At 47.1% G+C, this 23,042-nt stretch overlaps 1 protein-coding gene across 1 annotated transcript; it reads left to right on the top strand.

Moving 5' to 3' along the window:
• The first annotated feature begins 3,832 nt into the window (after positions 1 to 3,832).
• On the top strand, positions 3,833 to 17,390 carry DMRT3 (doublesex and mab-3 related transcription factor 3). Its single transcript, XM_052645427.1, has 2 exons — positions 3,833 to 4,283; positions 16,423 to 17,390. The coding sequence occupies exons 1-2, from the start codon at positions 3,833 to 3,835 to the stop codon at positions 17,388 to 17,390; spliced, it is 1,419 nt and encodes a 472-aa protein (XP_052501387.1).
• The last annotated feature ends 5,652 nt before the right edge of the window (positions 17,391 to 23,042 follow it).

Below are 23,042 nucleotides of genomic sequence, written 5' to 3'. Positions count from 1 at the left end.
GTCCCCCGCCGGCCAGGCGCCATTTCAATCACTCGTTGGTCGCATGGTCTCTGTCCTCTGTCTTGCGCCTGAGAGGGTGACTTCGGGGATCCATGGGGTGTATAGGAAGCTCTCCCAAATGTGGCAAACCGGGGCATCATTGTCATCTCAAGAAATCGATTGCTGGTTTCCCCTCTAGAAACAAATGCCTCACTGGACATTTGTTCCCCCCTTTCAATGTGAAGCTGATCAATGAGTGATGCTGAGAGGCATGGACAGGGTGAGAATTGAAGAATTCTTGAGTGGGGAGAGGGGGTTCGTTGTCCTGCTTTAAAGGGGCTTTCTAAAAAATAAAAACATAAAAAGGCTTTCTACATGCCCCAGTCTTCAGTGTCACCGTGGTCGAGGTTTAAACAGCAGTATAAGAACCTTGACCTTCCCCTCCATGAGAATCCAGCAAAGCAGAAAATTTCTTGATGTATTTATACATCCGGGACAATATGTAACTGTCCTTTTGATTAAGTGTTGCTTGCGGTGAGGGGCAGCTTCCAATCAGGACATCTTCAGTTTCTGAGCACGAGCACTTCGTTCTTAACTTTTAGATGTACACACACACCGTGAGATTGTGTGCGCGCCAAGAGAAAGAGAACCACATATGCACACTTGTTTTACAGCCTTTGACGCTTTAATACCTATCACAGCTTTACCCGGTTAATTGTGGTTTGAACACATGCGCGCGCGTACACACACACACACACACAACTTTACCCAGTTATTGTGGTTTGAACACGTGTGCGCGCGCACCCACACCCACCCACCCAGAGCAGGACTGAGTGGATCCAGTCTAGCGAGGTTACACTTGTAACCCTCACTGCTCCCTTTCCAATTTCTTCGATGATTTTTCCCATAAGTATATAAGCCGCCGGGACTTAGTTCTGCTAAGCGGCAGGCCTCTCCTCCTAAATGTGATTCGGACCATATGCTTTCTACATTCATCCCGCTCCGGCTTTTCTTCTCCACACTAACTACTAACACGTTATAGTCACCTTGAAATTTCCTCTGCTATTTTCCAATTAAAAGCTTAATAGCCCTGGAAACGGAGTTCATGTGGTGAAGTTTACCATAGCCCCTTGTTCTGAAAGGCTTTCTGCTGGGATCCCATTATGTGCTTGAATAAACCCTTTCTGCAAACAGAAATGGGACTCGGGGTTGTCAGGTGTTGGGTTACAATAGACTTTGAGGCAGGGGACATTTTACCAACATAAATACAAACCTGTCCCTATAGGGAGATGTTGTCAAATACTGGGATATGGAAAACATTCCCATCAAATATGAGAAAAGGATTATTGCGCTATATCAAATGAGTATTTAGGTCTCAGCCCCTATGTGCACTGGAGTGAAACGGGGCCCTGGGGACCAAATAATGCAAGACTGTTTGAGTGGCAAAGGGATAGGGTGACTAGGTGACTGAGGGAGAGTGGGTCGCCTTTTAGTGGAAATGTCCCCCAAACCTGGTGCTGAGCTCTGCTGCTTTCCTTTTAAAAAAAAATCATTACTCTCAGGTTTCTTATACTCCTGGTTTTGCTAACCATTTATTTGAAGGAAATATGGGAGAAATCTGGCTTTGAAAAGTTTGTGGTCTCTGTCTTTCCAAGAGATTTAGAGATTTCAGTGTCCCAGATTCAGTGTCATTCTAGGCCTTCTATGTGTTTCTCACCGTGAACTTCCCACTTCCAAGCCTCTGGGCCACGGCGCTGCGGGTGACCCAGGCCTCCAGTCCCGAGAATTTTTGGAAGTTCCTCCCAGTTGTAGTGCCTTAAGGCTTGTTTTCCTCGCGAAGTTTGGGAGGAGAGATTGATGACGTGGTGGGGGTTAGGAGTAAGACTAAGGGGTCTGTGCCCTAAGAAGTTTTGGAGGCAAGCCTCCTAAGGTTAGCAGTCTCTTGCTGGGGGTTCCTTTCTGCGCCCCACGAGGGCCGCAGGTCTGAAATGGGGAAGGTGGGGGGCAGCCAAGGGCCTCAAGGGAAACATACACAGTCAGGTTCACTTTTTAACCTACTCTCCTCCCGGAATCGCCCTTTTAGGCGGAGGGTTGGCTGCTGGAACGCCTGGTGGTACTTGAATTCACAGCACACACATGGACATTTTCGGGTTGTTTGTTTGCTTCCAAAGCAGTGCAGAATAAAGCTGAGAGGCGCCGACCGGTTGACCATTGCAGCCGACTGGTCTACGCTCCGAATTCGCATTGGATTCGTCCAGACCGCCAAGAGATGAATTCAGGGTGCTCTCTGAAGCCTGCCTTCTGAAGACGGCTCCGGGATTGCCATCGCGCCTCTTCGCACTGAGCCGTTGTGCTACCCTGCGCCGCAGTAACCACTGCTTTTCTTGTTTTCTCCCATTAGGGGAGCATCTCTGTGCATTTGCGGAGGTATTCTGCTTTAGGCCAAAACCATACACACAAGTATCACTTTAAACAAAGTTTTACAGTCATCTGTGCAAAGGCCCTCTCCCACCCAAAGACACTGGTGTGGGGGTGGGGTGGCCCCATCCCTTATTCATAATTAGATTGCTGAGTCCGTGGGCATTTGAATGGGGTGATGCGAGACCTCCGTTTGATTTCTCAAAGACCGTTGGGCAGGGTTCAGATCATATGCGGTAACTTGGGGGGCGCTAGCGTGGCCCCTCCATTCGCTCTCTGAAAGTTTAGACCCAGTGCTTAAACACAAACTCCAAAAGAGCACTTGCCGGCTTTTCAGGACAGAGACTTTATTTTTTATTACAACGTGGAGGTGTAGAAAGGTAAACTCTGCGCCACAGAGGGAGGACTATTTTCCCCTTTGAAACAGCCTGCAAAACGGGTCGTCGTCCTTGGACCAGCAGGTTTTCAAAAGCATTTTCTTCGGTCGCGGCAAAAAGAAAAAAAAAAACGTTGCAAAAAGAAGTCAAGAAAGCCCCCATTTCTCGAACCAGTTCAAATGCCCTACCCCCAACTTCTCCAGCCAGTGGCCGCAGGGCCTGGCTCCCCGCAACTTAAAACCTCTTCTCGCGCCGGGACCCTAGTGTATCCGCAGCGCTCAGATAGGTTCCGGTTCTCCCCGAGCCGTGTTTCTGTGGCCAAGTGTGGGAATGAAAGCCGCCTTGGGCCCGGTGCCGCCAAATCGGGCCTGGAGGGAGGCGGGAAGAGAGTTGAAGGGGAACTGCCACCCGCCTCTCTCATCCGCGCTGGTCCTCCCTTCCCCGCCCCGCGGGCGCTGCCGCGTCCCGAGTGCTGCAGTCCCTCCCGTGCAAGCAGGGGAGGCGCAGGGAGCGTGGAGGAGGGGGCCGTGAGCGCCCCCGTGAGAGTGGCCCGGCGGCAGGTAGCAGGGAGAGTGAAGCGCAGGGTCTCGAGAGGCGCGGGCAGAAGGAAGGAGGCGTGGAGTGGAGTGGGGTGGAGAGTGCCAGGAGACCGGGACCCCGAGGGTGGGGGTGGCGGGGGGGGAGGCGGGGGCAGGGCGGCAGAGGACGTGCCGGCCGGTCTGCGCGCGGGAGCTGCGGACGAGCCGCTTCAGACCTTAACCAGAGCTCTCGCCGGCTCCCGGCAGCCGCCGCCGCGCCTCGGCCGCGGAGGACGTGCCGGCCAAAGGAGCGGCGGGCGGAGACTCGGCCGACTCGGGAGCAGGGAAGCGCCCGTCGGGAGCCGGAAAGACGGCCGCGGCCCCTCCAGCCACTCCGAAGCGCTCAAGGCCGCCTGGACTGCGGGACCGAGGACTGCGCCGCCCGCAGGCCGCTTTGGAGAGGGCCTCTCAGCCCCGCCGTCCAGCGGCCCCGTACCGGCTCCCGCCGCCAGCTTGCCAGCTCTGTCGGGAGCCCGGGGCATGAACGGCTACGGCTCCCCCTACCTGTACATGGGCGGCCCGGTGTCGCAGCCGCCGCGGGCGCCCCTGCAGCGCACGCCCAAGTGCGCGCGCTGCCGCAACCACGGCGTGCTGTCCTGGCTCAAGGGCCACAAGCGCTACTGCCGCTTCAAAGACTGCACCTGCGAGAAGTGCATCCTCATCATCGAGCGGCAGCGGGTCATGGCGGCGCAGGTGGCGCTGCGCAGGCAGCAGGCCAACGAGAGCCTCGAGAGCCTCATCCCCGACTCGCTGCGCGCCCTGCCGGGACCCCCGCCGCCGGGAGACGCCGCCGCCGCCCCGCAGCCGCCGCCGCCCTCGCAGCCGTCGCAGCAGCCGTCGCGCCCAGCCGCCGAGTTGGCTGCGGCCGCCGCGCTGCGCTGGGCCGCCGAGCCCCCGCCCGGGGCGCTGCAGGCGCCGCTCGCCAAGCCAGGTAAGGGCCGCGGCGGGGCCGGGCCGGGCTGGCGCCCGGGCGGAAACACTTGGAAGCAGCTCTGGAGGCTTCGGCCGGCAGGCCCGAAGGCGAGTGTGGCGGGAGTGGGCTGGGCGCGACCTTACCCCCCGACTCCAGCCAAGCCGGGCCTTACTCCCTCGGCGGAAGCGGCGTTCAGTCTGGACCCGGCGAGGTAGGAGGTGGAACCCAGGTGCCCTCGGGAAAGGCGCCTCGGGCTCGCCAAGTGCCTTCTCTAAGTTTAAGGGGACGGGTAGATAAAGAGGTCGAAACAGGACCAGATTAAAATCCACGCGGGCGCACACACTGCAGGCTTTCCGACTGTAGGCTTGAGCGGCCTCGCATCTGGAGGTTGGGACGGGAGGGCAGAGAAGGAGCCCAGGCCCACGGTTTGGCCTACTCTGGGCGATTTTCTCGGCACCCGGCAACTGGAGCAAACCTGAAGCCTTTCTAGTCTGCTCTGGTCTCCAGCCTTGTGCAGTTTGTTGAAGGAAGCCTTGTTTAGAAGCAAGAGTAGAAAGGGACCAGAAAGACTCCCAAAACTGTTAGCAGGGACTCAATGTGGTGCACCCAGAGCCAACCAACTCCTTTTGCAGGAGTTCAGGTCCTGTAATACCATTTCACAGGCAGTCTTCTGCAGTCTGCCGTTTTAAAGAAAGACAAAACCTGACCTACAGTGAGGAAGGCCACGCCTGGAGAGCCTTTTCCCCAATTCTCCGTGGGCCTGGGCCTCCTGCGGCCCTCTCCTCTCCTCCTCCCCCTCCGCTGTGTTCTAGAGAGCAGGGGTCTGCCCTGAGTCCTGGAGCTGCGCAGATCCCCCTACCCACCTTTTTATCCAGTTCCCTCCTTCAGGCCACCAAAACCTTGCAAACCCCACTGGAGCCTTTCCTCCTGGAGACTTACTAGCTTGTGACTGTCCTGCCCAACCCAAGTGCTCCTTTGGTTTTTAACCCCTTGGAATTCAGTGGACAGGTGTTTGGTGTTTCCCTTTCACTGGGGGCAGATGTGCAAAGGAAAGAAACCCCATCTTCTCAGGGAGAGGGTTGAAAGGTATGCTGGGACTCAGAGGTGGAAGGCTCTCGAAGGACCAAAGCCCTCCTGTGGGTGGAACTAATGGTAGAGCTTCCGCCTACCCCTAACTGCCTCCCCTCCAAAATGCAATACTTCTGGTTTCTGGAGAGAGGCTTTCTGGAGCACTGGATTGCTGGGTGGAGCTGGGGACATGCCATTTCTTGGGGATAAGCTGGTAGGCCGCCTGGCAGGCTCAGTTCTGCTGCCCTGTTCCTCAGTTATGCTCTGCAGACCCAACCTCTGAGAACATCTTATGTGAAGAGCAGAACTGGGTGTTTAAGGACAGAAGTGAGTTTGCTGAACGTGGCTTTTGTGACTGTTTAATCCAGGGTAGGATGGATATAAGCCTTTCCCTGAGTATGTCCACTCACTTCCTGGTGACTCTCTCTTGTCAGTGTGATCTCTTCATGTTTCACAGAGGAGTCAGAGGGGAGGGGAAAGAACCTTTTTCTCTTTTAAATTAGGGCAGGTAACTAGGACAATTTTGTCTCAGTTCTCAAAGTTGATCTATGCCGGTGAATTTTCTGAACCTTCCCATTTCTACTTCTTCTGTCTCCATTTCCCCCAACACTCGGGCAGCATTTGTGATAGTGCAGGCAGCAACCCCATAATAGTGCATTGGGTTCTGGGGTCCCTGTCCAAGAGGGGTTTGGTTCCCTTCACATCCTGTGCTCTTCACACCTGTTCTCTGGGATAGCCAAAGTTCACCGTTTCAAAAGCATCGAGACCAAAAACAGCCCTGAGAGGTGGGGAGTGAGGGCAGCCAGAAAGGCAGAGCAGCAGCAGCAACGGCTGGAGAAAGATACAAGCTTGGGGTGAGGAAGAGAAGGAGACTGATTGCAACCAGACACACCAAGCCTGGTGTGCTCTCTTTCACCTGGAACCAAGATAGCCTCAGCCTTTCAAATTGAAAACCAGTAATTGCAAAGGAGAATAGGATTTGACACAAGAAGAGGTCAGAGTGATGGCTTTGGGGGACTAAGCTGTCAGGGACCAGCAGCTCAGTTTACAGCTAGTCCTGCTGTGTACCTTGCACATCTTATTTATGTAACTTTGTTTTCTTCTTTCAGTTGGTTCGATCCCATAATTCCATTTAACACCAACAAAAAAGTCAGTCACCAATCTGATGACGATGAGAGAGGGCGGGAAAGGACTAGATAGTTGTTTTTCACTAGGAAGGCAGGCACACAAGCGGATCAGCTCTGTGCAGTGCTTTATACGGAGAAAGCCCATTTGGGATTTAAGTTAGAGAGAACTGCTTGGATGGGACTGCTGGTTGCTGTACGTATTTTTTTGCAGGTGTTCTTAGGATTTATTTGTATGTAACGTACCATGCATATTGAGAAGCCTGTTAGGTATGGTCCTGGGCAAGTAGCTCACTACTTAGGGAAGTTAGCTCACTTCTTAGCTCACTACTTAAGCACTATTTGAATTGTAGGTCCACATGTACAGTAAGTTCACAGACCACTGGTGGGTGGTGGTGGTTTAGTCGCTAAGTCCTGTCTGACTCTTGTGATCCCATGGACTGTAGGCTGCCAGGCTCCTCTGTCCATGGAATTTTCCAGGCAAGAATACTGGAGTGGGTTGCCATTTCCTTCTCCAGGGGATCTTCTCGACCCAGGGATCTGACCCATGTTTCCTGCACTGCAGGCGGATTCTTTACTGCTGAGCTACCAGGGAAGTCCTCACAGGCCATTAGGAATCTGAATATCTGCTGGTGATTTACAGAGATTTGTTTCTGTGGGATTATGGAGATTTTTTTCAAGTACATAGCTGTGGAGACATTGGCTTTTTTTATTGGCTACAAATGCAGGTGCAGAAACACACACACGGTATCTTTCCCCCTCTCCAGAGATCCTGAAGAAAAGCACGTGCCCTGGAAAAGGGAATGTTTGTTGGGCAACTGCTGGAGAAAAAACACCTTGTGCAATGAGCAACATTAATACCAAAACTCTGCTTTGTAGCTGGAAGAAATTTATTTCCCAAATTATGCTTCAGATTCTTTAAAGGAACAGGAATTATATTATCTAATGGTGTATCATGTTTAACATCCTTTTAACAGTGGCAGTGGTTTTAAGGAGAAATTTCATATTCTCAGATTATTACTTTTAGCAATGGATTAGAGCATTTTTTTTTCTTTTTTGAGAGTACATCTCCCCTGCTGCTTGAGTATCATCTATGACTGGCCTGCAATTAGTAGGTTTTGATGGAACCTCAAATTCTAGTCTCAGCTTCTTTAAATCTACCCTGTCGATCCGTTCCTCTCCCATTCCCTCTTCATCCTTCTCACTCCCCTCCTCCTTCCCGTCATGAAAATATCTAGGGAAGCTTGAACATCTTTCAGCTCTTAGTGTATCTGAGTCAGCAGCTTCTGCCAGCCAAGCCTGCCTTTCTGGACTGGGCTTCAGAGCTAGGAAAGTTAAGGGTCATGACCAAGGTGGGAAGCTAAAGTTACATTCCTGTGTGTGGCTCCCTCCCCCCACATCTTCCTCTGCTTCATGAAGAGTGTGCTGGGTCTCCTTGGGCTGAGAGAGGACAGGTCTGTGGCTATAGACTCTCGCTAGGTTTACATCTGCCATCAAAAGAAATGTGTGAGCAAGTTTTAACATTTCTTGAAGGTAAAGAAATCGAAAGCATCATATTTGATTAGGAATAAGAGAGCAGGATTAAGAAACGTAGGATCTTCTTTCCTATTTATTTCTCCTGAAAATAAGCGAATCAAGAGACCTGTAGGGAGGGAAGTTGGGAGATTTCGGAAAACTGCCTTTATTTTATTTTACCTCCTGGCCGGCACTTCCTCACATCTTGAAGCTTACTCTGGGCTTTTCAGTTCCAGCTTGATTAGGTCCTGTCTTGTCAGCTTCCTAATTTTAAATTTTACTTTTAATTAAAAAAAAGAGAGAGACACACACACACACACACCTGCACCGATCCTGAGTTGTGGGCAGAGCGCTAGTTCAGGCCAGGGTGGGAAATGCTCAACGACCAGGGACTTGAAGCACAGGAAAAATGGTAGGAGAGCTCAAAGTCTTCCCTGAAGCGCACCTAAGACTTTAAGACAGGGTCTGGTTATTTCAGACGTTTTGATTTGGGGCCAGGGGTTTAGTTTTAAGTAACAAAACCCAACCAAACCAAAAGGAAGACGCGAGGCTGATTGGTCTCTTCCAAGCCTGACCCGTGGCCGGCTCGGGGGCAGCTTTCAGCTCCGGTCTTTCCCTCCTGCGACCCGCCAGTGGCCGCCTTGGCTCCCCGGCCCTTGCGCTGAGCTTGGCAAGTGCGGGTGACTGGTCGGGGACCCTGGGGCTGGAGCTGGGACAGTCGGGAGACCCATAGAGGCCATGGCAGCCTGTTTTGCGGTGGCAGCCGAGTGCCTGTGGCTCCCCTGGGCTGCCTGCCCTGAACCGCTTCCCCTTGGACCTTGTCGCTGTCCGGTGGCACCGCAGCCAGCCGAGGCTGCCTCCTTCCCCAGCTCCTTCTGCGGTGAGCAGTGGGCGCTCAGCCCCACCGGCAGGGCTGGACCAGCGCCCGCTTGGCCCTCCCCGTTCAGCTTCGCCTTGCCCCTCTGCTCTCCCGCTACCCTCTCCTTCCTTGCCGCCTCCCTGCTTCGGCAGAGTGCCAGATTTAGCAAAAAGCCTACAAATAAACAGACACAAAAATAGGATGTCAAATACTGCACAGGGCAGACTTCTAAAACATTCTTTGTTGTTTTTCCTAAGTGCAGATTCTACTGGGCATCCTGCAGACAATTTTATCTGGCAGCTCCAGCCTGGGAGGCGGACCAAGCCCCATTGCCCTGGGCGCCCCTCGGGGTGGGCGTAGCTCTGGCTAGTCTCCAGGCGCCTTTCTTCCAGGGGAGCCTAAACTGCCCCCAGAGGTTCAGAGAGGCGCTGGTGTCCATCTTGTGGGTCAGAGCACCGGGAGTAGGGAACCCCGGGGGCGTTTTCCACATCTCAGAACCAGAGTTTCCCTGCCACCCAGGACAGAACCTCTCTCCCGACACAGCACACCCTTCTGGGTTATAAATCTGGCGGATAGTCCTGTTCTCGACTTACACAACCAACTTTTCTTTTCCCTGATGGATGAACTCCCGAGTTTAAGAGATTACAGTAATCACAAGAGGACAGTGTAAATCGAATCTGATAGCAATAACTTTCGGGGAAGGTCAGGCTCAAGTGAAATGTTACCAAGCAACAGGCATTTTGTTTGCAAAATACAATCAAAGAGCATTGATGAGAAATTCTTCACTGCAGCCAGTCAGCACTTTCAGCTAACAGCTTTACAGAGGGAAAGGGAGTAAGTCTTCATAAATCAACGTGCCTGGAGGACTCCGAGCCCCTTTCTGGGAAATGTTGCACAGAGTCCAGTGAAAACCTACTTGCCTGCCTGCCTCCCCTTTCTCTTCCTTTTCTCCTTTGGTTGGCTTTTGAACCTGTTGCGGCCCCTCAGCCATTAGTCACTCAGGTCCTAGACCCCCATGTCTTGTGTCATATGGCTCTGATGGCAGGTTGGGCCTTGCATTGGGGTTTGCATGGCCTTTCCTGGCAGAGGTTGGGGCCCGAGTAGTGGAACGCTGGCCATTGCAGGCCCATCACCTTGGGATCCTGTCACATAGCGTCCAAGATTCCCATGTGGCTTTAGGGAGTCACCCTCTTGTTTGAGCCCTGCAAATGACTGTCCTCTGAAGAAACTGAGGGGAAACTAAACCATAACTAGGCAGGCTTTATTTTTAATTTTTTATATCTTACTATACAGTTAAACAACTATAAGTAAATCAGCACAATCAACTGCTGAATAACGATATTGTGGAAAACTTCACATTCAGATCATTGGTTTTCTAACAAATCTCTGATCTCTTTTGATGCCAGTGACTAGGCAGACATAAATTTTGCGAAGCTGAGATCAGTGTTCTGCCCCACCACCCTGTAATTATTACTTGTTCAGTATATGTTCCACTCATAGCCATTATATGACTGTTTACAACAACATTCCCTCCCATGAATACAGTCTGCCCAGCTGCTGCCCTTTGGGTTACCTGCTGTGTTTCAATGTAAATACGACTCATTGCATAGGTAACTTGGAAATTTTGCATAATGTTCATTAGTAAACAGTAAGCCTCTCAGGGGTCACAAGGTAAATGCTTTGATCATCTCTGTGTAATCTTACCTAGCACAGTGGAAGGGCACATGGTAAAAGATTTAAAACTTGTTAAATAGACAACTGAATAAGTAGCTAGCTACATTTTTATAAGTACCAAATGTACTTGTATATTTATAGATAATTTCCCTCCTGCTTCTTGAAAAATATTCCTTTCAGAGTCAAGAAAGAGGTCAGAAATAAGTTTTTGCAGGATTTACAAAGTCCACAGTTGCAAACCATCCTTCCTTAAGTCCAGCCCTTTCTATATCAATGTCTGCCAAAGTATTGGTCCCTAGGAATCTTCTTGATTTCTTCATATGTTATTAAGTCAGTGTTGTCATTGATTTTAAAAGCATGACTATTTACTTTTCATAGGTTTTCCCCCCACCTCAGGAAGAAAAAGAAAGATTTTAGACTGACATTCATCCCCTGCTGTATGTATGCTAGGCTTTTTATCCATTGGGTTTTTTACGGTTCAGCACTTCTAGTGCAAGATAAAGGTAACAGAAAATGTGAAAAGCATGTCTCTTGTTTGACTTCTGATTGGGCAGTGGTCTTTTTTGAAAGCCCCATCCAGCCAGGACTTCTTCCCTGCCATTGTTGTGAGATTTGTGTGCTTTGAAAACAAGCCATCAGTAAACAGTTATTTAGAGGTGTGTTCCTCAAAGCTCAGGTGAACACATGAGACGTCACAATCCCATGTTTCAAAATGCGTGACATGATTTCAAACAGAAAAAAATTAAATCCAGTGACTTTCCCACTGGCAAACAACACTCCCCATGCCAGTGCTTTTTTGGTTTTTTATTCTGGATGGATGCTGTGTTTTGTTTCTGTAGATATCATTGGATAGAATGGATTAAAACCCCCTACATCTCAGTGAGGAGGGTTTTTCATTTTTATGTGTCTTGAGCACAGTGTCTGTTTCGTATAATGTGGCAGACTTTCTCAAAATCTCTGAAATAACTACTTGGGATTTTTTTTGAAGTTGCATTTTCATATGAAAAAAATCCACTAAAGAAAGTTAAAATTTGCAAACTGTAATTTTAGATTGGAAGTCATTTTTGTGTGAGTGTTCATTTTCTGTCCTTAAAGTCTTGTAACTTCTTATGGCACAGATATATTTTTGAAGTTGGTAGCACTGTTTTCAAGAGAAAAAATTTCCTTCTTAATTGAGTATCTACTTTCAAAAAACATCTTTACCCTTGTGAAGAGTTTATTTCAGGGATAGCTGTGAGTGTTTCTACATTATGAAAAATATGAAATTGAAGTGTGAACATTTAGAAGATTTTTGAATGTCTAGATGTTTAGCTTTAGAAATAGCAAATTATATCACTTTCAATAACTGGTTTGCAGTAGCAGATGAGTGATTTCTATTTTTGGTCTAGCAGTTTTTGGTGCCTGTGTATTAGGAGTAAAAATACTATCAATTGAAATATATTCTTACTCTTTAATGTTCTAGGAATTAGGGTGTCAGTTTCAAGAAGAAAGAGGTTAAAACATTTGGAGAGCATTTTGTTTTTCATTTTGCTACTTGGCAGTTTCACATTTCTATATCTCGAAAAGTCTTTGTATTTTAAACCAACAGGAGCATTTTATAAAGTTCATGTAGGAAAAAAAAAATCGAGATATAAAGAAACACCTGCTATTAAATTACACTTTATCACTGGGCCCAAGATTCACCCTCTATAATTACTTGTGAAAGTCTGTATTTATGACAGAATAATTTACAGTACTTGTAGTTTAGGTATAACAATACAACCAACACTTGACACCATGAACTTGCAGGGATCATATATTCTGCCCTGTAGGCATTATTGCTGGGTAAGGAGTTATTCTTGGTATAAGGTGAGAGGCTAGTCTTCCCTTGCCCAGTTTTGAAACCCCAGCATCCCTGGATGTTGGCTGGGATTCTGTTCACCCAGCACCCCTTAGCAGGACTTCATGTGGCGCTCAGGTGTGTGGACGGCATAGGTGTGTCCCACTCAGGGCTTCCTTCAACAGCGTCTATCTTCCCACTGGATATGGTGTAAACTGGGCTGAACTTGGTTGGTTGGAATGTTCTGAATTTGTACGTTTGATTCCTGTGACATCACGTTAGATTTTCTCACTTTTTGGCCATAGCCTGCACACCCCTTGGAGAGGTTGATCAGTCCAGAAATCTGCAGAGAGAGAGTGGACAGATCAGTACAATCCAACATCACTCTCTGAGAAGTGACCACAAGTGCTTGCTGCACTGGGGATGTCACAATGGCAGGTACACAAGGTGGTACAAGAGAATGCAGAAGAGACTTTATGCCGCCCAGCGGCTCATGACTGGTGGACAAGCTGCCGACTATGGCCTACTCTGCAGATCAGGAAGAGAGGCTCAAAAATAAAATTTTGCATTGTCGGATTTATAATCCTGCCATCCAGTATCCAGTTGTTTTAAACAGTACATCCTTTACTGTCTTGAAAAAACTACTACATTTTCTTAATGGTGGATATGGCAGATTAGCCAGAACTTTATTCCTTAGTGCTCCTTTGGCTAAACTTGCCCTTTGAATCACTTCTTCTGTAGTCTGAAGCATTCTGTGGAAAAATGAACTTGATGATAGACCTAGAGACATTTTTCCCAAATGTCTTCAGTGTCTGCAGCTGATCCAGGGTGGGGGAAAAGTTACCTTCTAAAATGGGAAGTTAGGTTCACACACTGCTTTTGAAAGTATGCTTTTGAAAATATCAAAATATCAAAATTAGAGCTTTAAAAAAAATTTGTTGTTACCCTTTCTTTCCTAGAAGAGCCAGCTGTTTCTTGCTTTAAAACAATCTCACCATCCCTTATATTGCTGTGACGCTGTGTATCATACTTCTTTCACTTTTTCATTGTAGTAAAATACACATAAGTTTTACTATTTTAACCCATTTTAGGGATACAATATAGTGACATTAAGCACATTCATAATGTTGTGCAGCCCTTACCACTTTCCATTTTCAGAACTTTTTATCATCCCTAACTGAAACTCAATACCTATTACACAATACATCTCCGTTACTCCCTCCCCCAGTCGCTGACAACACTCTTTTCCTTTCTGTCGCCATAAGTTTGCCTGTTCTAGGTATGTTATATAAACGGTATCATAGAATGGTTTTCCTTTTGTGTCTGCCTTATTTTACTTAGCATATATTCATGGTTCATCCACATTGTAGTATATGTGAGAATTTCATTCATTTTTGAGGCTGAATAATATTTGATTGTATGTATAGACCACATTTTGTTTATCCATTCATCCATCATTGATGGATGCTGGGTTTCTTCCAACCTTTGTCTCTTGTGGATAATGCTTCTGTGAACATTTGTGTTCCGTGTATGCATATTTGCCACTTAGCAATTTTTCCCTGGCTGTGTTTGCTTTCTCCCTGCACATGCATCTCATCTCCCCAACTTGGTAATAAATTCCACAAGTTAGGGGCCAGTCTTATATCTGCTGATGTTTTCTGCCCTCGATGTCTTGCAGGGTACAGTGATAAAAGTACTTGATGCTGATAATAATAGATTGCTGTTGCTAAGTCGCTTCAGTCATGTCCAACTCTGAGAGACCCCATAGACGGCAGCCCATCAGGCTCCCCAGTCCCCGGGATTCTCCAGGCAAGAACACTGGAGTGGGTTGCTATTTCCTTCTCCAATGCATGAAAGTGAAAAGTGAAAGTGAGGTCACTCAGTCGTGTCCACTCTTCATGATCCCATGGACTGCAGCCTACCAGGCTCCTCCATCCATGGGATTTTCCAGGCAAGAGTACTGGAGTGGGGTGCCATTGCCTTCTCCGTAATAATAGATAATGAAAGTTAAATAAGAAAACTCTTTAGAGAAGCACAGTGTTTAAAGCCTTACTTTATGTCCATATTTCCCCCGGGAGAGTATTTGACTTGTTTTCCTAAGCTCCAGTGAGCAGAGGCCAAGATCCAATTGTGCATTGAGTTCAGTGCTGAGTTAACATACTGTCATTGTCTTCTCATTGTCAAGTGTTTAATGATAGAGTAACACCAAGAGGTAGGTGCAGGGTCATGAGTCAGGAGACTTTAGACAGGTCTACCTGCTTGCAGTATGAACCTGTGGAAGCTTTTCTGTTGCTGTTTTTCTCATTGGGATCAAGAACAACTACCACATTAACCCAGGACATGAAAATTGGGTCACCAATCCTAGGATGCTGCTGAAGAGGATATGTCATATTTCTCTTGCAAAAAGGTCTCTTGTACCTATCCTGGAATTGTTACAGAAAGCAAAAATGGCTTCATGCATGTTGGCTGAAGATGGTCCCCACACTGACAGCTGATATTTTGTATTGGAAAGGAAGCAGCTTAAATGCAAATTTTGGATAGGTATGAATTTGTATCAGATTTACAGTCAAAAGTTTCACTGATATAGTTTAAGGATATTTTTTGGAAGTATTTATTTATGCTTACAACATATTTATTGGTTTGTAAAGAAAGTTTTGTCTTTCAATTATAATTAAAGTACATCCCATATTAGAAAAAAGCTCACAAATGGGTCTTTGTTTAAGGCTTGTAAAATAAACAACAACAAATAGGAGGAGATGGATTTTAGATGCTGCTTTGATGAAATTTCACCAGCTGGCTCTCTACACATCATCAGGTGTGCCCAGGGAGGAGGCGACAATGAGGCTATTCAGGCAGGGGCAGTGGAAAACACAGGCCAACCGGTTGTTTACAACCTGACAACTGGGTCATTAATAATTTCCATCTTCAGATCAGTTACGTTGGCTCTGAGTAGACACAGCCAGTACATGTTTTAAGAAAGATAAAAATCCGCTTGTATGTAACTTGTTAATAAAGAATATGCTCCTTTATTATAAAGGTCTCTTAGAACCTACTTCTGCAACCAAACCAGTCTTTCTTCTTCCTTCCTTTCTGCCTCTTTAGCACAGTGATTCTAGCCCTCGTCAGGGGGTGAGTGATGTCTTAGACCAAAGTGTTAGATTTACTACTGGTTTACTGGTTTACTTCACAGCAAAGCTCTGCTTTATTTGGGGAGCTTTGTTTCTCTCTTTCTCTTTTTAAAATATAGTTCAGGAAGATATCTTGAAGTCCATCCTATATGCTTCTTACATCCCAGGTCCTGGAGTTACGGACACACTGTTTTCGTTGGTGGGTGTTCCTCCAGTTTCATAAGCCTTCTCCAGGCACCTCTTTCTCCCTCTCTGCAGCCTGTCCCACACCCAGGTTTCACAGCTGGTGCTGCTTGCCCTCTGGTGCGGGTTATAGGCAACCAAGTCTTCTGGGATCTCGAGTGGCCTTTTAAGAGAGGTTTCCACGTATGGAGGCTTCTTTTACTCTGGCAATCATAATGACTTGTTATTGTACATGGTATCCTGATGAAACATACTGATGACTAGTTCACATATAACACAGAATCTGCCTAGGGAAAATGGTTTTAAAATATTAAACTTTCCCTTGGGTGTATGGGTCGTGCACCAGCTGTTGCAGCTGTTGATGTCCTTTGGTGGCACCAGACCCCTCATTTGGAGAAGAGGAGCTAGAAAACAAGCCCAAGCTCATTTCTCTGTTTGTCCCTGGATGGTGTTTATCCCCAGTCTGATCTGGATTTAGACTGTTACTGCTAGATAGCCACATCATCTGTGGTTGTGGCTCTTTCTGCACCGTTTTGTGTTGAAGGCAAGCTTTCCTGAACAGCCCATTCTGAGAAATCGCTCTGATGTCTATATCCTTACTTACAGGGTTTGTTCGTTTTTTGCCATTTGCTAATGACATAGTTTGGATAATTTTCTGGCTTGCAGTATGTTATAACCCACAGAGAAGCAGTTCCCCTTGCAAAAAGGGCAGGTAGGGCCCTCTCCTGAGCACATGTGTTCTTTGCACACCAGGAGAGGATTCAACCAGCTGTTCTCTGCTTTTCAGATTTGACAGAAGAACGACTTGGGGATGGCAGCACCGCTGACAATGCTGAGACTTTCAGCGACAAAGACACGGACCAGAGGAGCTCCCCAGACGTGGCCAAAAGTAAGGGCTGCTTCACACCTGAGAGCCCCGAGATCGTGTCAGTGGACGAAGCAGGATTCGCGGTCCAGAAGAACGGGGCCAGCTCAGAGAGCCGGCCCGACAGCCCCAAGTACCCCGGGGAGCAGAGCCACCTCCTGATCGAGGGCCCCTCGGGAACCGTGTCTCTGCCCTTCAGCTTGAAAGCCAACAGACCGCCCCTAGAAGTGTTGAAAAAGATATTCCCCCACCAGAAGCCCGCGGTGCTGGAGTTGATCCTCAAGGGCTGTGGGGGTGACCTGGTGAGCGCCGTGGAGGTCCTGCTCTCCAGCCGCTCGTCCTCCTCGGCTGCCGACCGGACTTCTGCTGGGGAGCCTGAGGGCCTGGTGCTGCCCTCCAACGGGCACCTCTTCGAGCACACCTTGAGCTCCTACCCCCTCTCCTCATCCAAGTGGTCTGTGGGGTCGGCCTTCAGAGTCCCTGACACGCTGAGGTTTTCTGCCGACTCCACCAACATGGTCCCCAACCCCCTGGCCGTGCCCCTTCAGCACCCGTTTCCCCAGCCACCCCGGTACCCTCTGATGCTGAGGAATACCCTGGCGAGAAACCAGTCGAGCCCCTTTCTGCCCAACGATGTCACCCTGTGGAACACCATGACGCTGCAGCAGCAGTACCAGCTGCGGTCCCAGTACGTCAGCCCTTTCCCCACTAACTCCACCAGCGTCTTCAGAAGCTCGCCCGTCCTCCCCGCCCGCACCCCCGAAGACCCTCGGATCGCTATCCCCGACGACGGGTGTCCCATGGTGTCAAAGCAGTCCATTTACACCGAGGATGACTATGACGAGAGGTCTGACTCCTCAGACTCCCGAATACTCAACTCGTCATCTTAAGGCGCCGCCTGATGGGGGTGACCAGGTGACATTTCCTGCGCATTTGAACCCTGAGCCCCTCCCCTTGTGGAGAGGCCACGTCCTGTGTATACCTTCTCCTGCCATATGACAAAGTGACCCTGCTTGATTCTAGACCTTAGCAATAAAAAACATAACTTATTTAATTTCTTGCACTTCACTGGAAAATGCCAAATAGCTCTGCTCTGTGGCTTTAGTGCTGAATGTTGGTTGTCAAAGAGAGTCTGATGCTAAGAATGGTCTGGGGAAAGCCTGGGCCCATGGAAGATGTCTTTGGGGAGGTAAAGCCAAAGGTCGGCCCCACCCCTAGACTCGACCTGGAATCTTCAGTAATGTAGTGTACTTGAATGCAATTCTGTAAAAGAGGATTCCTCACGATAATGAAAACTAAAGAAGTGGTTGGGTTGCAAACGGACTATAAACAGGGGCCTCATATTCCTATGCTAGAAATCCTTTTTGCGTTTTAAAGAGAGACTGCACTTAATAGAGTGAACTACTCACATGCTTATTTAAGCTTGGACAGTTTTCAGAGACAGACTCCATTAAGAATTATTCTTTTCACATGGCTGAATCAAAACATGTGTAATGTCAATGTAAACCCAATCACAGCTGTGAACTGCATGAAATATATTGTGAAATGAACACAAGATTAAGCTTTGTCAGGTTAATGTAGCATGCTAAGGACTCTAGAAAAAAAATAAACTAAGGAGATGATCTTGGTTTATGTCATTTCTGCCTATGGAAAGAGGATCTCTAAAAATAGAAACTTGATAAAAAAAGCTACTTACTAGTGCATGGATCAAGGTTTCAGTTAAACGTGATGCTGCTTGAGAAATATGAATGGCAAAGCTTTGAGGCTGCATTCAGAAAGACACAATTGATTGTTCAAGAAGAGAATTAATTCAATTCCTCCATCTGTTCATTTCTTCAACAGATACTTACTGAGTGCCTACCCTGTGTAAGAGGATGCTCTTTGTATGTTATTGTCCAAGTTATCTGCCCATGAGTCCAAGATAGCAGGGATTATATAATGGAGAATCTCATTAAAAACAAAGTAAAAATGAAACAATCAACAGTGTGGAAAGTAAGCAAAGTGCTTAGCATGGTCCCTGACATAGAGAAAGTACTCAATAAAGGAGAGCAGTTACTCCTATTAGGTTCAGGTTATGCTCCTGTTTGCAGCCAGGATTGTAGAAGTGAATTCCCTCATTCTCACCAGAGAAGATGCCATTCCGGTTTGGCAGATAACCACAACAACACGTTGGAAACCAGGACTTTCCCCCTTCATTTAGAAAGCATTTGGGTGGTGCTGTACTTGGTCAGATACTTTTATAAGTGAGTTATTAAACAGTAATATGCAGTGGTGCCCACGCCAGCCACTTCTTAACTGTTTCCTTTCTTCAGAGTGCTGGAGAGGAAAGGTGACTGACTGTCCAGGTTAGACAATAAACTTGTGAATGTTGAAGGGAAAGAAAATAAGAAAATAAACGAAAGCCTCTACATGACAAGGGTGCAGAGAGAGAGAGAGCTCCCTGCACAAGAATAAGTCTTGAAGGGATCTTCAGTCTTTGAGGGAGAAGGGCAAATCCTCTTGGCCTGAGGTGTTTCCTCAATGAGGAACAGGATCTAATGTCACCTGCCCACCATCCTTGCATGGGTCCCAGGAGAAAAAAAGATACTTAAAACAAAATCTCGTTTTTATTTCTGTTGGGCACATTGGGAATGAGAAATCACTGAGAAAAACTCCTTACATTCGTTGGACTAATATGTATTTAATTGACGTGATTTCGTACCAGGGTGTTTCGAAGTAAGTGTGATTTGTTGTTAGGGTTATATTTTTTTAATTTGAAGGATTATTGCCTTATAATATTATGTTGGTTTAGGCTGTACACAACACCAGTCAGTTTGTGTGTGTGTGTGTATATATGTATATCCCCTTCTTGAGCCTCCCTCCCCCCTTCCCATCCCACCCCTCTAGGTTAAGGTTATATTGAAATATTAGTATTTACATAAATGAAGGAAGTGAGGGATAGAATAATATAACCCCTGATTCTAAAAACACGTGTCCAGGACATTTTATATGGTAGTGATGGGCTACTGTCTGAGCCTACCTAACACAGTTGGATTTTCAGAGGTATCTTCATCTCACAAGTTTACCTACATTTATTTAACAAGTAAGTGATCACAAATCCCATATGAGGTGATAGAACTATAAAATCTGTCACATCTTTAGGTTGAGTGACCTGGGTTGACAAAACTTGGCTTAAGATAGCATATCCTGACAGTTTGATTTTGCCCACAGATTATCAGAGTCCTTGCCTGCTTTTTCCAATGGCCAGCAATATGGAATTAACTATAAGGCAGCTCATTCCTGGGCTACCACAGGTACGTTTGATCCTCAGCATAATCTTCTGAAGCAAGAAATAACTCACTTTGGTGCGGTAAGTGTAGTCAGGGGTCAGAGGGGGAAAGCGATGGTAAAGACCCTGTGCCCTGCTTCCCGTGTTCAGCTTTGCTTCTCCGGCAGCTCCGACAGCTAAGGCCCCTCTGGTAAAAGTGGCCAAACCTTCTAGGTTCCAGCTCTGAGACCATCCTGCCATGATGGCCTGTAGAATCTAGGGACATGAACACTCTTCTGCTCATGCTGCTGCTGCTGAGTCGCTTCAGTCGTGTCCGACTCTGTGCAACCCCATAGACGGCAGCCTACCAGGCTCCCCCATCCCTGGGATTCTCCAGGTGAGAACACTGGAGTGGGGTGCCATCTCCTTCTCCAGTGCATGAAAGTGAAAAGTGAAAGCTCAGCCGTGCCTGACTCTTACTGACCCTATGGGCTGCAGCCCACCAGGCTCCTCCGTCCATGGGATTTTCCAGGCCAAGAGTACTGGAGTGGGGCGCTTCTGCTCATGGGCACTCAGTTAATCCTTCACAGGAGAATCAACATCTGGATGAAAAGTGAAAAACAGCATCATTCAACTGCTAGTTAAATCCCATCATCACACAGACAAAATATCTGGGTACTTGGCTGTACACTTGTGGTTGACTCAGGCCAGGCTTTTAGAGAGTTAACTCATGTTAACCACAGTGCTTCTCCTGCTAATGAGGACCTGCTGGTCTTAGGGTAAATGCTTTGCTCATCTGTGATGTGAGGGTGGGTGGCTTGTCATGGTGCCCCGCGTAGTTAGTCGCAAAGTGTGGTCTAGGCACCCAGTGCTTGATTTCTAGTTTAGCTTGCTGGGCTCCACTTGTTGAGTTCACAACCCCTGTAGCCTGAGCTCCTGCCTTTTTACCATCCTCTCCAGGTAATTCTTAAACTCACTGGGATTTGAGAACCATCTCACTCTGCATCACATCCTTGGGTTCCTTTCTTAGACCTATGTCAAGTAATAGCAGAAGAGCTAAGGGATGTGAACTCTGATGGTGGGGCTTTCGAAACCCCCCTTCCACTCCTCCCTACTTTCCTATGCAAGAGTAAACTTCACTGTGTATGCATGCGGTCTTCTTTAGCTCATACCCTAGAGATAGTTCAAGTTAACTTCAGGGTCAGTGTGAATGATTAGATTGAGTGCACCTTTGGGATTAGAAATGCCTGTTTCTGGAAATGTCCGTTAGTAAAGGACCTGATATTAGCATAAACATGCTACCCTTTCCCCTAAGGAGAGTTTTGCCAATTTTTAAGTTGTTTCATGATTCCTGGCTTAATAGTGACACCTAGAAAGAGGTTTTGCCCTGGAGCTTCGAGTTCTAATAAATATTCATAAACCTTCCCCAGCGTTTTTGAGGTATAATGGACATGTAGCATCATTTAAGTTGTACAGTGTGATGATTTGACATATGTATCTGTTGCAGAATGATTACCATGATAAGATCAGTGAACACATCCGTCACTTAATTACTTTTTTGTGGTGAGAATATTTAAAATCTGTTCCCTTAGCAACCTTCAAGTATACAATACAGTATTATTTACTGTAATTACCATGCCGTACATCAGATCCCCAGGACGTACTCATCTTATAGTTGGAAGTTTGTACACTTATATCAACATCCCCTGTTTCCCTCACCCCTCAGCCCCTGGCAACCGCAAGCTTACTCTTATTTCTGTGTGTGTGTGTGTGTGTGTGTGTGTGTGTGTGTGTGTGCGCGCGCGTGTGCGTGCGTGTGCGCGTGCGCGCTCAGTCTCTCAGTCGTATCTGACACTGCATCCCCGTGGACTGTAGCCCACCACACTCCTCTGTCCATGGAATTTTCTGGGCAAGAATACTGGAATGGGGTGCCACTTGCTACTCCAGGGGAGCTTCCCAACTCGGCAATCAAACCCTAGTCTCCTGCATTGGCAGGCGAGTTCTTTATCACTAGCGCGACCTGGGGAGGCTCCTATTTCTATAAGTGGCTTTGTTTAGATTCCATGTACAAGTAAGGTCATATAGTACTTGTCTGTTTGTGACTGGCTTATTTCACTTAGGATGTAACATTTTCTTTATCAATTCATCCGTGGATGGAGACAGGTTGTCTCCATATCTTGTGAATAATACTGCTGGGTACATAGAGTGCAGATTATCTCTGAGACAGTGTTTTCACTGCCTTCAGATAGACTCCCAGAAGTGGAATTTGTTGGAGAAGACTCTTGAGAGTCCCTTGGACTGCAAGGAGATCCAGCCAGTCCATCTTAAAGGAGATATGTCCTGGGTGTTCATTGGAAGGAGTGGTGTTGAAGCTGAAACTCCAATACTTTGGCCATCTGATGTGAAGAGCTGACTTATTTGAAAAGATCCTGATGCTGGGAAAGATTGAGGGCAGGAGGAGAAGGGGACGACAGAGGATGAGATGGTTGGATGGCATCACCGACTCGATGGACATGGGTTTGGGTGGACTCTGGGAGTTGGTGATGGACCGGAAGGGCTGGCGTGCTGCGGTTCATGGGGTTGCAAAGAGTCGGACACGACTGAGCGACTGAACTGAATGTAGTTCTATTTTAAGGTTGTGAAAGGGCACGAGGGCTCCCTTTTCTCCACATCCTCACCAGCACTTATCTCCTGTCTTTTTGGTAATAGCCATTCTAACAGGTATGAGGTGATATCTCACTGTGGTGAAATACCAATGCTTTTTTTTTTCCCCCCTGTTTCTTGTTTTTATTTTTTTTTGTACTTTTTAGAAGCAACATTTCACTTGATTTTATTCTTCTGTCCATGGTTAACATTAGCTACAGGTGATAATATAATCTGAGTATAAAGCATTACATTTTTCAAAAGAGATTTTGCTCTTAACTGAATTTTTTTCAGTGAGGAAGTGAACAAGACTTAGAGTAAATGAAGTAGACTCACAAACGTGCAGAAAAAAACTAATACAGTAATTTGCGGTACACTTGCATAATTCCACAGTGGAATCTCCAGAAACAGTATGTAGAAATAGAAGTTCATTGTAAATGAATATCAACTGCTTATTCCCAAACCTGTTTTTTTTTTGTGTGTGTGTACACATTTAGTTTTATTGTAACAAAGCAACTTGTACACTTTTAACGTTTAAAACTGAGCATCATCTTTCCTTTCCAGTGAAACAAAAAGAAAAATTTAAAAATAAACAGGAACAAAATTACAATAGAGAATGTCAATTGCAAATAAGATCCTGCAGGTTCTGCTG

Source organism: Budorcas taxicolor, chromosome 8 (genome assembly GCF_023091745.1).
Source record: "Budorcas taxicolor isolate Tak-1 chromosome 8, Takin1.1, whole genome shotgun sequence".
NCBI classification, from domain to species: Eukaryota; Metazoa; Chordata; class Mammalia; order Artiodactyla; family Bovidae; genus Budorcas; species Budorcas taxicolor.
The sequence above is the reverse complement of the archived record's forward strand: the minus strand, read 5'-3'. Positions and strand labels throughout refer to the sequence as shown.